The sequence below is a fragment of the Pogoniulus pusillus genome, chromosome 12 (assembly GCF_015220805.1).
Source record: "Pogoniulus pusillus isolate bPogPus1 chromosome 12, bPogPus1.pri, whole genome shotgun sequence".
NCBI classification, from domain to species: domain Eukaryota; kingdom Metazoa; phylum Chordata; class Aves; order Piciformes; family Lybiidae; genus Pogoniulus; species Pogoniulus pusillus.
Window position 1 is genome coordinate 31,997,658 of NC_087275.1, and position 12,200 is coordinate 32,009,857.

General features: G+C 50.8%; 1 protein-coding gene across 2 annotated transcripts in view; it reads left to right on the forward strand.

Moving 5' to 3' along the window:
- BCLAF3 (BCLAF1 and THRAP3 family member 3) overlaps positions 1-12,200 on the forward strand; it is a 45,591-nt gene that overhangs the window by 18,774 nt on the left and 14,617 nt on the right. For both annotated transcript variants that reach the window (XM_064152034.1, XM_064152035.1), the window contains exons 5-9: positions 2,832-3,010; positions 4,891-5,005; positions 5,184-5,247; positions 8,231-8,349; positions 11,365-11,479. In XM_064152034.1, coding sequence (XP_064008104.1) covers positions 2,832-3,010; positions 4,891-5,005; positions 5,184-5,247; positions 8,231-8,349; positions 11,365-11,479 — 592 coding nt within the window. The remainder of the gene's footprint in view (positions 1-2,831; positions 3,011-4,890; positions 5,006-5,183; positions 5,248-8,230; positions 8,350-11,364; positions 11,480-12,200) is intronic.

Sequence of the window (12,200 nt, forward strand, 5' to 3'; positions counted from 1 at the left end):
TCTAGTGGCTGTGGTTGCCTTTTAGCACTCACGGTGCTGGCAGAACTGGGAGGGGGAGAAGAGGTGGTGATACTATGGAAGGTATTTAGGTGGTGGATAGGTGGTAGAATAAGCAGCTAGGGTTTTTTTGCAGGCTGCTCTGTGTTGTTGCCTTCCTGTTGCAGGCAGGAATGTCCTGTACTGGCAGTAATCCCTTCTGGAGGTGATGAGCTTCCCTTCCAAACTGCTCAGCTCTCATTCCAAAAGGTGTTTGGCCTCTTGTCCCAAATGAAAGAGCAATATCAACTTGATTTCCCTTTCCCAGTGTTTCAGGAACATCTAATACAAGGGAGAGTTACAAAGACCAGTTAATATCTGCACATAAGGGGATAATATTAAAGAGTGAGGGCAAGGGAAGTGGAGTAATGACCCTCCTCAGGCCAGCACAAGCTTTTAACTTCCAGAGGAGAGAATTAAAAGAGAATAATGATTGCTGGGTTTTATTGCAAGCTGCTAAGATGATTCCTGGGTCTAGTAGCCTCTTGCTGCTCTTCTTGCAAGTCATGCACAGTGGGCATGGTAATTACTTACAGGCTGAAGACACTACTGCATTGCTTGCAGCTAGTTCCACGTGTGGCAGGCTTGTTTCCACACCCAAAAGTGCTAAATATTGGGCATTTTATAAAGGTGAAAGCAGTAATTTTACAGAAGCTGCCAAGTGGGAATATTCCTGGTGCTTGCTGGAGGCATTTAACACACACCTGCCTCAGAGGAACTCAGCTGTGAACACTTCTTCTCTAAGCAGGTAGAGAGTTTAGATCATCTACAGCTGAGACTGTTTGGATTGGCTTCAGCATATATTTATTTCCAGTTGATTTGAGGGTAAATAGAGGACTTCAGACTGGACTTGAGGAGGAAGTTGTTGAGCAGGAGAGTGGTGAGAGGCTGGCAGGGGTTGCCCAGGGAGGTGGTTGAGGCCCCATGGCTGGAGGTGTTTGAGGCCAGGCTGGCTGAGGCTGTGTGCAGCCTGCTCTAGGGTAGGGTGTCCCTGGGCATGGCAGGGGGGTTGGAACTGGCTGATCCTTGTGGTCCCTTCCAACCCTGCCTGATTCTACGACTTCTGGCACCTGCTAGAGGCTAATTCTGATAATTTCATTTTAAAATCCTTGTTTTCTTCAAATCCAGGCTGGGGAGGCACATTGCAGAGCAGGCAGCAAACACTCTTTGTTCTGAAAGCTTTTACACGGGCCTCAAGTCCTCAATCTTTCCAAATGAGAAGGATTTTCCTTGCAACAGGAACAGCAGGATTGTTCAAGTGTTAAGCTTCCTTGTCAAAACAATTCTTAAGCAGCAGTGCAACCATTTGGGGCATAAATTTACTTAGAATGAGTAAAATCTGACATAAAGATGCTCAGCACGTCCTGAGGTTCTCACATTGCCACCTGAAAGCTGCTTCCCTAGGCTCAAGTGATGGTTCAGTTCCCAGAGCTGCCAGGAGATTTTAACAGCTCTGAGCTGTTCCTGACAATTCTTAGCTCCTTATAAACAAAGATCAGGGCTATGGAGCACCTCTGCTGTGAGGACAGGCTCAGAGCTGGGAGTGTGCAGCCTGGGGAAGAGAAGGCTCCAGGCACACCTAAGAGCAGCCTGCCAGGACCTGCAAGCAGGTTGCAGAGGGACTGTTTGCAAAGGTCTGCAGGGACAGGATGAAGGTAGTGGTTTGAAATGAGAGCAGAGCAGATTGAGATTGGCTGTGAGGAACAAGTTGTGCACCAGGAGGCTGCTGCAACACTGCAACAGGTTGCCCAGGGAGGGAGTTGAGACCTCAACCCTAGAGATATTTAAGGTCTGACTTGACAGGACTCTGAGCAGCCTGATCTAGTGGAGGATGTCCCTGCTGGGGAGGGACTATTTACAAGATCTTGTGATTACAGGAGGAGGAGGAATGGGTTTGAAGTGGAAGAGGGAAGATTTAAATTGGATGTTAGGAAGAATTGAGGGTAGTGAGACACTGGCACAGGTTGCCCAGGGAGGTTGTGGAGCACAGAATCACCCAGTGTGATCTTTGATGTTGGGAAGAAGTGAGGGTGGTGAGACACTGGCACAGGTTGCCCAGGGAGGTTGTGGAGCACAGAATCGCCCAATGTGATCAAAGATCACATTGGGCGATTCTGTGCTCCACAACCTCCCTGGAGGTGTTCAAGGCCAGGCTGGATGAGTCCTTAGTAACCTGTTCTAGTGGGAAGTGTCCCTGCCTATGGCAGGGGGTTGGAACTGACTGAGCTTTGAGATCCCTTCCAACCTAAACCATTCTGTGCTGGCTGCGGGGAAGCTGAACTGGATGACCTTTGGAGATCCCTCCCAACCCATCCTGTGATGCTGTGACAACTGCCTTTCAGAATGACACTCTAGAGGCACATCAGCATCTTCATTTACCTGTTTTAGCTGCTAATCTAGATTAAGCAAGTGTTAAAATTGACTCAGTTACTGTCAAGTGCACCACTGAAGCAGTTTCCTGAGGTTGTAGTTGTATCTCTTTGTATTTTTATTGTAGCTTTTTCTTCCTTGGGAGTTCTTTAATTGAGGGGGGAAAAAAGAGGGGAGGGGAAGAGATTTCCATTTCATGGCATTTATCTCTTTATAACCTGTTGTAGTGGGAGGTGTCCCTGCCTGTGGCAGGGGGTTGGGACTGGCTGATCCTTGAGGTCCCTTCCGACCCAAACCGTTCTATGATTCGATTCTATTCCTGAAACGAATTTTCTTACTTTGCTGTTGTGTTTTGCTGATCTGTCTGAAGCCTTTCAGCTCTCATGAGTTCTCCTGAAGTGAATCCCTGCCCATTTTCCTTCTAGGACTGCCTCTGGTCACACTACAGAGAGACAGATGTCGCATGATCTGGTTGCTGTTGGCAGGAGGAAGGAAAATTTCCATCCGCTGTTTGAGCACATGGAGTCTGTAACACAAAATGTTGACAGTGACCCATCAAGAGAATTCACTCAGGAAATAATCACAATTATCCATCAAGTGAAAGGTGGCTGAAATGTTTGGAGTTTATACCTGTGTCTTGCTGCATTTGTAATGATTAAACCCAAAGCTCTGTCTCTGTAAAGCTCAGCTGCTTGCCTCTGACTCGAGTTGGCCAACTGCATGAGGTTCAGCAAATCAAAGTGCAAGGTGCTGCAGCTGGGTCGGGTCAACCCCAGACACAAATCCAGGCTGGGCACACAGATTAGGTTGAGTGTAGCTCTGAAGGAAGAGTCTTGGGGGTGTTAGGTGCTGAGCAGCTCTCCAGGAGCCAGGAGTGCCCTCCTGCAGCCCAGAAGGCAGATGTGTGCTGGGAATTACTCTGTCAGTGGAGGTGATGAGCAAAATCTGGATTATCCAATTGAAGATGAGGTTGCAGTTCTTAAGGAGCCTAGAAGACAAATTGTCTCTTCTCACAGGCAATTAGAGACAGAACAAGGAGGAATGGCCTCAAGCTGAGGCTGGGGAGGTTTGATTTGGCATAAGGAAGAAGTTTTTAATGGAGAGAGTGGTCAGGCACTGGAATGAGCTGCCCAGGGAGGTGGTGGAGTCACCCACCCTGGGTGTGTTTCAGGGTGGTTTGGATGTGGTGCTTGGGGCTATGGTTGAAGATGAATCTTGGAGAGTAGGGTTCTAGGTTGGACTTGGTGATGGTGAGGGACCTTGCCAACCTGGATGGTGTCTCTGTGACTCTGTGTATCCTAGGCTATGTTAGAGCAGTGTGGCCAGCAGAGCAAGAGAGGGAATTCTGCCCCTTTACTCTGCTCTTGTGAGGCCCCCAGCTCCAATACTGCATCCAGTTCTGGTGTCCCTAGCAGAAGGACGACACAGAGCTGCTGGAGTGAGTTCAGAGGAGGCCACTAAGATGATCTAAGGGCTGGAGCAGCTCTGCTGTGAGGACAGGCTGAAGGAGCTGGGGGTGTGCAGCCTGGAGAAGAGAAGACTCTGGCTGGGGAGCTTAGAGCTGCCTGCCAATAGCTGAAGAGATCCTTCAGGAAGGCTGCAGAGGGACTGTGCATGTCAGGGGCTGGAAGGGACCTTGAAAGAGACATTCTGTGATTTGCTGAGAGTGTCTAGAGACAGACCAAGGGGGAATGGTTTGAAGCTGAGGCAGAGGAGCTCTAAAGTGCATTGCAGGAAGATGTTTTTCAGTGTGAGAGTGGTGGCACCCTGGGATAAGCTGCCCAGGAAGGCTGTGGCTGCCTCCTGCCTTGGCCATGTTCAAGGCCAGGCTGGATGATGCCTTGAGCAGTTGAGTCTAGTTGAGAGGTGTCCCTGGGCACCGTGGGGAGGTTGGAGTAGATGAGCTGTGATGTCCCTTCCCACCTGAGCCATTCTGTGATTCATTCTGTGCTGTTTAAAGGAAATGTAGGTCGAAGATGTAAAGCAGTTGGGTGGAGGATGATTGCGAGGACATCTCAGCCCGCGGCAGAGGCGTTATCGTGGGGTGTTAAGCTCAGAAGGGTCTTGTGCTGGTACTTGAGACTCACCTGCTTGTTCAGGAACAAGAGGAGGAAAGAGGAGCTTGGCTGTAGTCAGTTGCATACAGCTCCCTGCCGTTTTTCAGAGCAGTGTGCAGGCTGCTGCATCACACTGAGTGCTGGATGTGGTTTATAGAACCCAGTCACTGCAGTGCTGCCGTGGCAGAGCTGCCAAACAGTCAACGTCCTGCTGGGCTTAATCTTGTTCCCTAAGAAGGGTGTCGAAGTTGGCTGCCCTGCTCTTTCAGTTGTGAATGTTAAGCTGCAAGTGAAGCAGCTGGGAAATGGAACCTCTGAAGTTCACCTTGCTGTGTCCTTAGGAGGCAGTGTTTTAAGAGCTGCCGTTTCCCCCTGCGCCTTTCGGCTCCTACCAATAAACATTCCTGTGTTCAATATCTCTTCACAGCCAATTATTTCACATCTCCTGACATAACCCTGCACGAAAGGTTCTCCAAAATTCAAGATAAACCAACTGCAGAGCTGAATGAAGTGAAAGTGTGTTCAGATCCAGAAATTCACAGGTAATTCACCCTGGCTTTTGCCTCACTTTATTTGCCTTACGGTAGTTAACCTTCAGCAGACTCCACACAATGTGAAATGCTTTTCCACTGGCTCTAAAGTACCTAAGAGCAGAGAAGTGAGTAGTTGGTCACTGGTGCTGCTGTTGTTGATGGGGATGGTGGTGTGTTTCTGTTCCAGGAGGATCGACATGTCTCTTGCAGACCTTCAGAACAAACGAGCTGTGCCCTCTGAAGCCCCACAGGTATCTTAATTACTTCACTGTGTTGGACAGAGGAAGTTAAAATGACTCATAGCAAATAGTAACTTGCCCTTGCTGTTGGTGTTGAGTTTTTCTATGCTTTTACAACCATTGGTAGTCCTCATTGTTTTGAAGGAAACTCACTTAGTGTATGTACAGAAACCGTGGGGGGTGCAGGTGTGCTGTATTGACACAGAGCTGTGGGTGTGAGGCCAGAGGATGCCACAGAGATGATTCAAGGGCTGGAGCAGCATTGCTGTGCTGGAGGTGTTCAGCCTAGAGAAGACTCTGTGGGGAACCACAGAACTGCCTTCCAATAGCTGAAGTGATCCTAGAATCAGGCAGGGTTGGAAGGCACCACAAGGATCAGCCAATTCCAATCCCCTGCCATGGGCAGGGACACCCTACCCTAGAGCAGGTTGCCCAGAGCCTAATTCAGCCTGGCCTTAAACACCTCCATGGATGGGGCCTCAGCCACCTCCCTGGGCAGAAGGCTGGAGAGAGACTTCTCATAGGGGTGTCTAGAGACAGGACAAGAGGGAATGGTTTGAAGCTGAGGCAGAGCAGGGTTAGACTGGAGCTGAGGAAGAAGCTCTCCAGTGTGAGGGTGGGGAGACTCAGGCACAGGCTGCCCAGGGAGGCTGTGGATTCTTCCTCCCTGGGGGTGTTGCAGGCCAGGCTGGATGAGGCCTTGAGCAGCTGAGCCTAGCTGAGACGTGTCCCTGGGCATGGTGGGGAGGTTGGAGTAGATGATCTCTGAGCTCTTCCAACCTGAACCATTCTATGACTAAAAGGCAGATGTGTCCTCCAGGGTAGCTGTGGCAATTTCTCTTGCTTCAGCCCATGTCTGTTTTTCAGTAGTGCAAATATGAAGTGGCTGGCATATGGCACACATTTTCCCTAGGAGACTACCAAAGCCCTTAATGTTCCTCCTGCCCTCACTTTAGGGTGGCCCAACATGCACAGAGTTCTTGAGGATGCTGTTTTACTCCATGCTTTCATTCAGGGACATGGCATCTTCTATTTCCCCCTTTCAAGCCATAGTTATTTGGATTTAGTTACAGGGTGGATTTGTTTCCTGTAGCACAGGTATGTAGAGATGCAACTTAGAATCATAGAACCAAGCAGGCTGGCAGAGAGCTCCAAGCTCGCCCAACCTAGCACCCAGCCCTGCTCAACCAACCAGACCATGGCACTAAGTGCCCCAGCCAGGCTTGGCTGCAACACCTCCAGCCACAGCCACTCCACCACCTCCCTGGGCAGCCCATTCCAGTGCCAATCACTCTCTCTGACAACAACTTCCTAACAACATCCAGCCTAGACCTGCTCTGGCACAGCTTGAGCCTCTGTCTCCTTCTTCTGCTGCTGGCTGCCTGGCAGCAGAGCCCAACCCCACCTGGCTACAGCCTCCCTGCAGGCAGCTGCAGACAGCAATGAGCTCTGCCCTCAGCCTCCTCTGCTGCAGGCTGCACCCCCCCAGCTCCCTCAGCCTCTCCTCACAGGGCTGTGCTCCAGGCCCCTCCCCAGCCTTGCTGCCCTTCTCCAAACACCTTCCAGCACCTCAGCATCTCTCTGCAATGGAGGAGCCCAGAGCTGGACACAGCACTCCAGGGGTGGCCTGAGCAGTGCTGAGCTCAGGGGCAGAATAAATAATAGTGTAACTTTTATAATAATAGAATAACTAAGAGTAGTAGAACTCCTTAAGAGTTACTGGAATTTGAGATTGTTTTTGTTTTGGCTACTCCATGGAGAATTCCTTTTTATGTCTTGGCAACTCCATGCAGAATTGTAGCATGCAAGTGGTGCAAGGAACTGTTGGAGACTATTTTCTGTTACTGTTTTGCATGTTTGGGTTGATCTACATCTGTCCTGTGATGATGTCCTATGATCCTTCCAGATGCAACTCTGGAAGGAGAGAAACATGTCAGTGGTTAGTTTATAGATTGATGGAATGAGTTAGGTTGGACCTTAAAGATAATCTAATTCCAACCTGCCCCTAGCCCACATTGCTCAAGGCCTTATCCAACCTGGCCTTGAACATCTCCAGGGAGGGAGCATCCAAGACCTCCCTGGGCAACCTGTGCCAGTGTCTTACCACCCTCACTGCAAAGAATTTCTTCCCAATCTCCAGTCTCAATCTGCCCTCCTCAAGCTTCAATCAATTTCCTCTCATCCTATCACTCCCAACCATTGCAAAAAGTCCCCTCCCAGCTTTCTTGTAGCCCACTTCAGGCTCTTGAAGGCTGCTCTGAAGTCTCCTTGGACTATTCACTACTCCAGGCTGAACAGCCTCAACTCTCTCAGCCTGTCCCCACAGGGGAGCTTCTGCAGCCCTCTGAGCATCTCCATGACCTCCTCTGGACTCTCTCCAGCAGCTCCATGTCTCTCTTAAGCTGGTGGGCCCCAGAGCTGGAGGCAGTGCTGCAGGTGTGGTTTCAGCAGAGCAGAGGCGCAGAATCCACTCCCTGTGCCGCTGCTTTCCTTGCTCTGGCTGCAGTCAGCACACAGCTGCCTCTGGGCTGCCAGCCATTAGTGCTGGCTCCTGGGCACTTTGGCACCAGCTGACACCTCCAGGCCCTTCTCCTTCATACTGCTCTTGAGTCACTCCTCACCTAGCCTGGTTTTGTGCTTGGGATTTCACCAACTCAGGTGCAGGACCTTGCACTTGGCCTTGCTGAACCTCATGAGGTTGGCTTGGACCCACCTCTCCATCCTAGGCAAGTCTCTCTGGGTGGATCCCTTCCCTCCATTGTGCCAACCACACCACACAGCTTGGTGTCATCAGCAGACTTGTTGAGGTGCCTCAACCCCACTGCCTCTGTCACTGACAGAGTTGTTGAACAGCACTGGTGCCAGAGGGGCACCACTTGTCGCTGATCTCCGTTTGGACACTGAGCCATTGCCCACAACTCTGAGTGCAGCCAGCCTGCCCATTCCTTACTTAGCTTTCTGGCTGACCTGCCTTGAACTCTTCCTTTTAACCTAGACCATTATGAGAGTGTTAGAAGATCCAAATGACCTTCGGCACGACATAGAAAGGAGAAGGAAGGAGAGGTTGAAGAATGAAGATGACAGAGTGTTCCGTGTGGATGGTGCAGCTCCAAGGTAATCAGCAATCTTCTTGGGCCATGTCTGCAGTTGGTATTTATTCATTGTTTGGACTCCTCCACACTTACAGGCACCTTTTTTTGTGATTCACTTCCATAGCTTATCCCTCTGAGTTTTGACTTGGCTTAAAATTCAGCTGATGTGCATTGCAAACTGCTCTGTAATGGGGGCTTGAGCTGGCAGGGGGCAAAAAAAGACCTGCTTAGCCTGTAACACTGAATGGGACAAGAGGAACAATTGGAAGATGCTGAGCTCTATTTTTCAACTCCTTCCTGTGCCATTTAACAACATTCTCTTGCTATTTGGTAGTCTCATAAAAGCATTCTAGGATGATGAAGTTGTTGGGTGCCCTGCTTGGGCCATGTGGAAAGTCAGCAGCAGAGAATCAGAGATGTTTTCATTCTGATTCTTGGAGAACTTAGTGAGGAAGAAGTAGATTTTTTAATGGATATTTTTGCTGCTGAACTCCTCCAGCAGCTCTGTGACAGCTTTTTGTTCCAGTGGGGTTTGCTAACCTCAGTCACCCTGTTTCACTGTTGATGTTGGGAGGTTGGTGGATCACAGAGAGGTGTCTTAACTTACTTGTGTTGGAAGAAACTGTGATTGAATAATTTCTAGGTGGTGATAAAACCTGTTTACACTGGAGTCATGATTTGGACATAGCTGCTAAGGTGCTGCTGATTGCTGGTTTTGAAAGTGGTCTGGAATGGCAGAGAGTAGCAGTGGACTCAGGCTATGTGCTTGGGAAAACTGCTGGAGCTTCAGAAGAAAGATCTCTTGAGAGCCTTTAAATGAAGGAAGATAAGTTCCTGAGCTGGGGAAGATGGGGAGGAAGGAGACTGTTACATCTTACTGCACTTTGGTCACAGTGACCCCAAACAAGGCTACAGGCTTGGGGCAGAGTGGCTGGAAAGCAGCCTGGAAGAAAAGGACCTGAGGGTGCTAGTGGAGAGCTGAACATGAGCCAGCAGTGTGCCCAGGTGGCCAGCAAGGCAAACAGCATCCTGGCCTGGATCAAACCCAGTGTGGCCAGCAGTAGGCAGTGATGGTGCCCCTGGACTCAGCACTGCTGAGGCCACAGCTTGAGTGCTGGGTTCACTTCTGGGTGTCACAGCACAGGGAAGACATTGAGAGGCTGGAGAGTGTCCAGAGAGGAGCAATGAGGCTGGAGAGGGGCTTGGAGGGCATCATATGAGGAGTGGCAGAGTGAGCTGGGGGTGTTTAGTGTGGAGAAGAGGAGGCTGAGGGCAGATCTTACTGCTCTCTACAGCTGCCTGAAAGGAGGTTGGAGTGAGGCTGGGGTTGGACTCCTCTGCCAAGTAACCACAAACAGGATGAGAGGCAGTGGTTGGAGTTGTGCCAGGGGAGGGTTAGGCTGGACATGAGGAAAAGCTTTAGTGAGAGAGTGGCAAGGGGCTGGAGCAGGCTGTGGAGTCCTCATTCCTGGAGGTGTTGAAGAAGCTGCAGCTGTGGTGCTTCAGGCATGGTTTAGTGGTCGTGGTAGCTGAGTTGTGGTTGGACTCAATGTTTTTGAAGGTCTTTTGCAGCCTTAGTGACCATAACACAGCCTTTTGTGTACCTGGGGTTATGTCTCCAGTGTGTATTTGGCCTCGTACCTGCTGAGGCTTTTCTGCTGTGTCCAGCTAGGGTCAGAGTGAGACGCTCAAGTTTCTCAGCAGCTTTTCATAGCTGACATGAGACACTGCCCAGGAGCTACTCTAGGGTGCCTCTGCTTTTGCCTTAGTCATTTGTTTTGCATCTGTGAAAACTTTCTGTGCATACAGTGAACTTTGAGTGTTGGCTTCTGGTAGTCACCTTGCCCATTACGCTCTGGTTGGGGTCTGTGGTGACATCTCTACTAGCAATGTGCTTGGGCTGAAAAGCAAGCCAAAGCCTAAAGCCAGAGCACCTGGCTTGCTGAGGATGAAGCAGCACAGGGCTGCTCCTGGGTGTCCAGGTGGACAGAAGGATGCCTGTGAGCCAGCAGGTGCCCTTCTGGCCAAGAAGGCCGAGGGCATCCTGAGGTGCATTAGAAGGGCTGTGGTTAGGTCGAGAGAGATTCTCCTGCCCCTCCACTCCGTCCTGGTGAAGGTGCATCTGGAGTATTGTGTCCAATTCTGGGCCCCTCAGGCCAAGAAGGAGCTCAAAGAACTGCTTGGGAGAGCCCAGTCCAGAGGCAGAGAGCTCTGCAGGCAGGGAACATCTCCTGTGGGGCCAGGCTGAGGCAGTTGGGGCTGGCAGCTGGCAGCAGAGCAGCCTGAGGGCTGCCCTCAGTGCTGTGCCCAAGCTGTGCAGGGCAGTGTGGGCAGGACGCAGTCAGGCTCTGCTCAGGGCTGGCCCAGGGCAGCACAAGGGGCACTGGGGGCAAGCTGGGGCAGAGGAGGTGGCAGGGCAAGAGGAGGGGAAGCTTTTTGGCTGTGAGGGTGGCAGAGGCCTGGAGCAGGCTGCCCAGAGAGGCTGTGGAGTCTCCTTCTCTGCAGCCACTGCAACCCCCCTGGCTGTGCTGTGTGTGCCCTGCCCTGGCTGCTGCTGCTCTGCCAGGGGGATTTGGCAGTGGGTGATCTTTCTGGTCTCCTCTAACCCCTGCTATCCTGTAGTCCTGTGCCTCTGTGATCCAGCCAGCACCTGGCTAGAAGCTTTCCAACGCGGGGAAGTTGTCTTCAGCTCCGGGAGCGGCGCAGGGTGCGGTGGAGGCTGCAGGACGCGTTTGTGCCAGCGGAGGGCAGCAGCGAGCAGCCGTGCGCGGCCCGGCCGGGGGCAGGGCGCTGCTGGGGCTGCCCTGGCACACGCAGCTCACTGCAGCCTTCTGTGCAGCTGATGCTGCGGTGCAGGCAAAGGACTGGCAGCTGCTTGAATGTCCTAGGGGAAAAAATGACTTCAACCCAGTCACTGTGTGCTTGGAAAGGGTTGCAGCTGTTGGGTTATGGTCATTTGACATGCCAGGTTTTGCTGTGCCATGGCTTTGGATGTTAACTGTTCGTTCTCTCTGTCTCTCTCCCACGTCCACATCAGGAACCAGCAAAGCTGCAGTCTCTCAAAACTGCAGAACTCCCAACTTGATGGCTTCCACAAGCCTATGAGGTTCATGAAGCCACCTTTTAGGAAATTCATTGGAAGACCTCATCTGGTAAGCTTAAATGTGGAATTTCAGTAGCTTTTTGCCTTTGTTCTTCTGATATTTATACATTTGGGTTTTTTTTTGTCTGCATTGCCTATGCTAATATCAATTTGACATCTTGCCCTTCTGAATTTCAAGTGATTGAATTGTCTTCAGGCTGTGCTCAACAATAAAACTCCTCATTTCACAGTTCAGTTGAAGTGTGCTCCCTCACAGAGGTTTTTATTGCATAAATCATAGAATATGCCAGGTTGGAAGAGACCTCCAAGATCATCATAGAATCAACCAGGCTGGAAGAGAGCTCCGAGACCATCATAGAATCAGCCAGGCTGGAAGAGAGCTCCAAGATCATCATAGAATCAACCAGGCTGGAAGAGAGCTCCGAGACCATCATAGAATCAGCCAGGCTGGAAGAGAGCTCCGAGATCATCATAGAATCAGCCAGGCTGGAAGAGAGCTCTGAGATCATCATAGAATCAGCCAGGCTGGAAGAGAGCTCTGAGATCATCATAGAATCAGCCAGGCTGGAAGAGAGCTCCAAGATCATCATAGAATCAGCCAGGCTGGAAGAGACCTCCAAGATCATCATAGAATCAGCCAGGCTGGAAGAGAGCTCCAAGCTCAGCCAGTCCAACCTAGCACCCAGCCCTATCCAGTCAAGCAGACCATGGCACTAGGTGCCTCATCCAGTCCTCAGTGAATACAGGTGTCATGAATCCACTGTCACAAC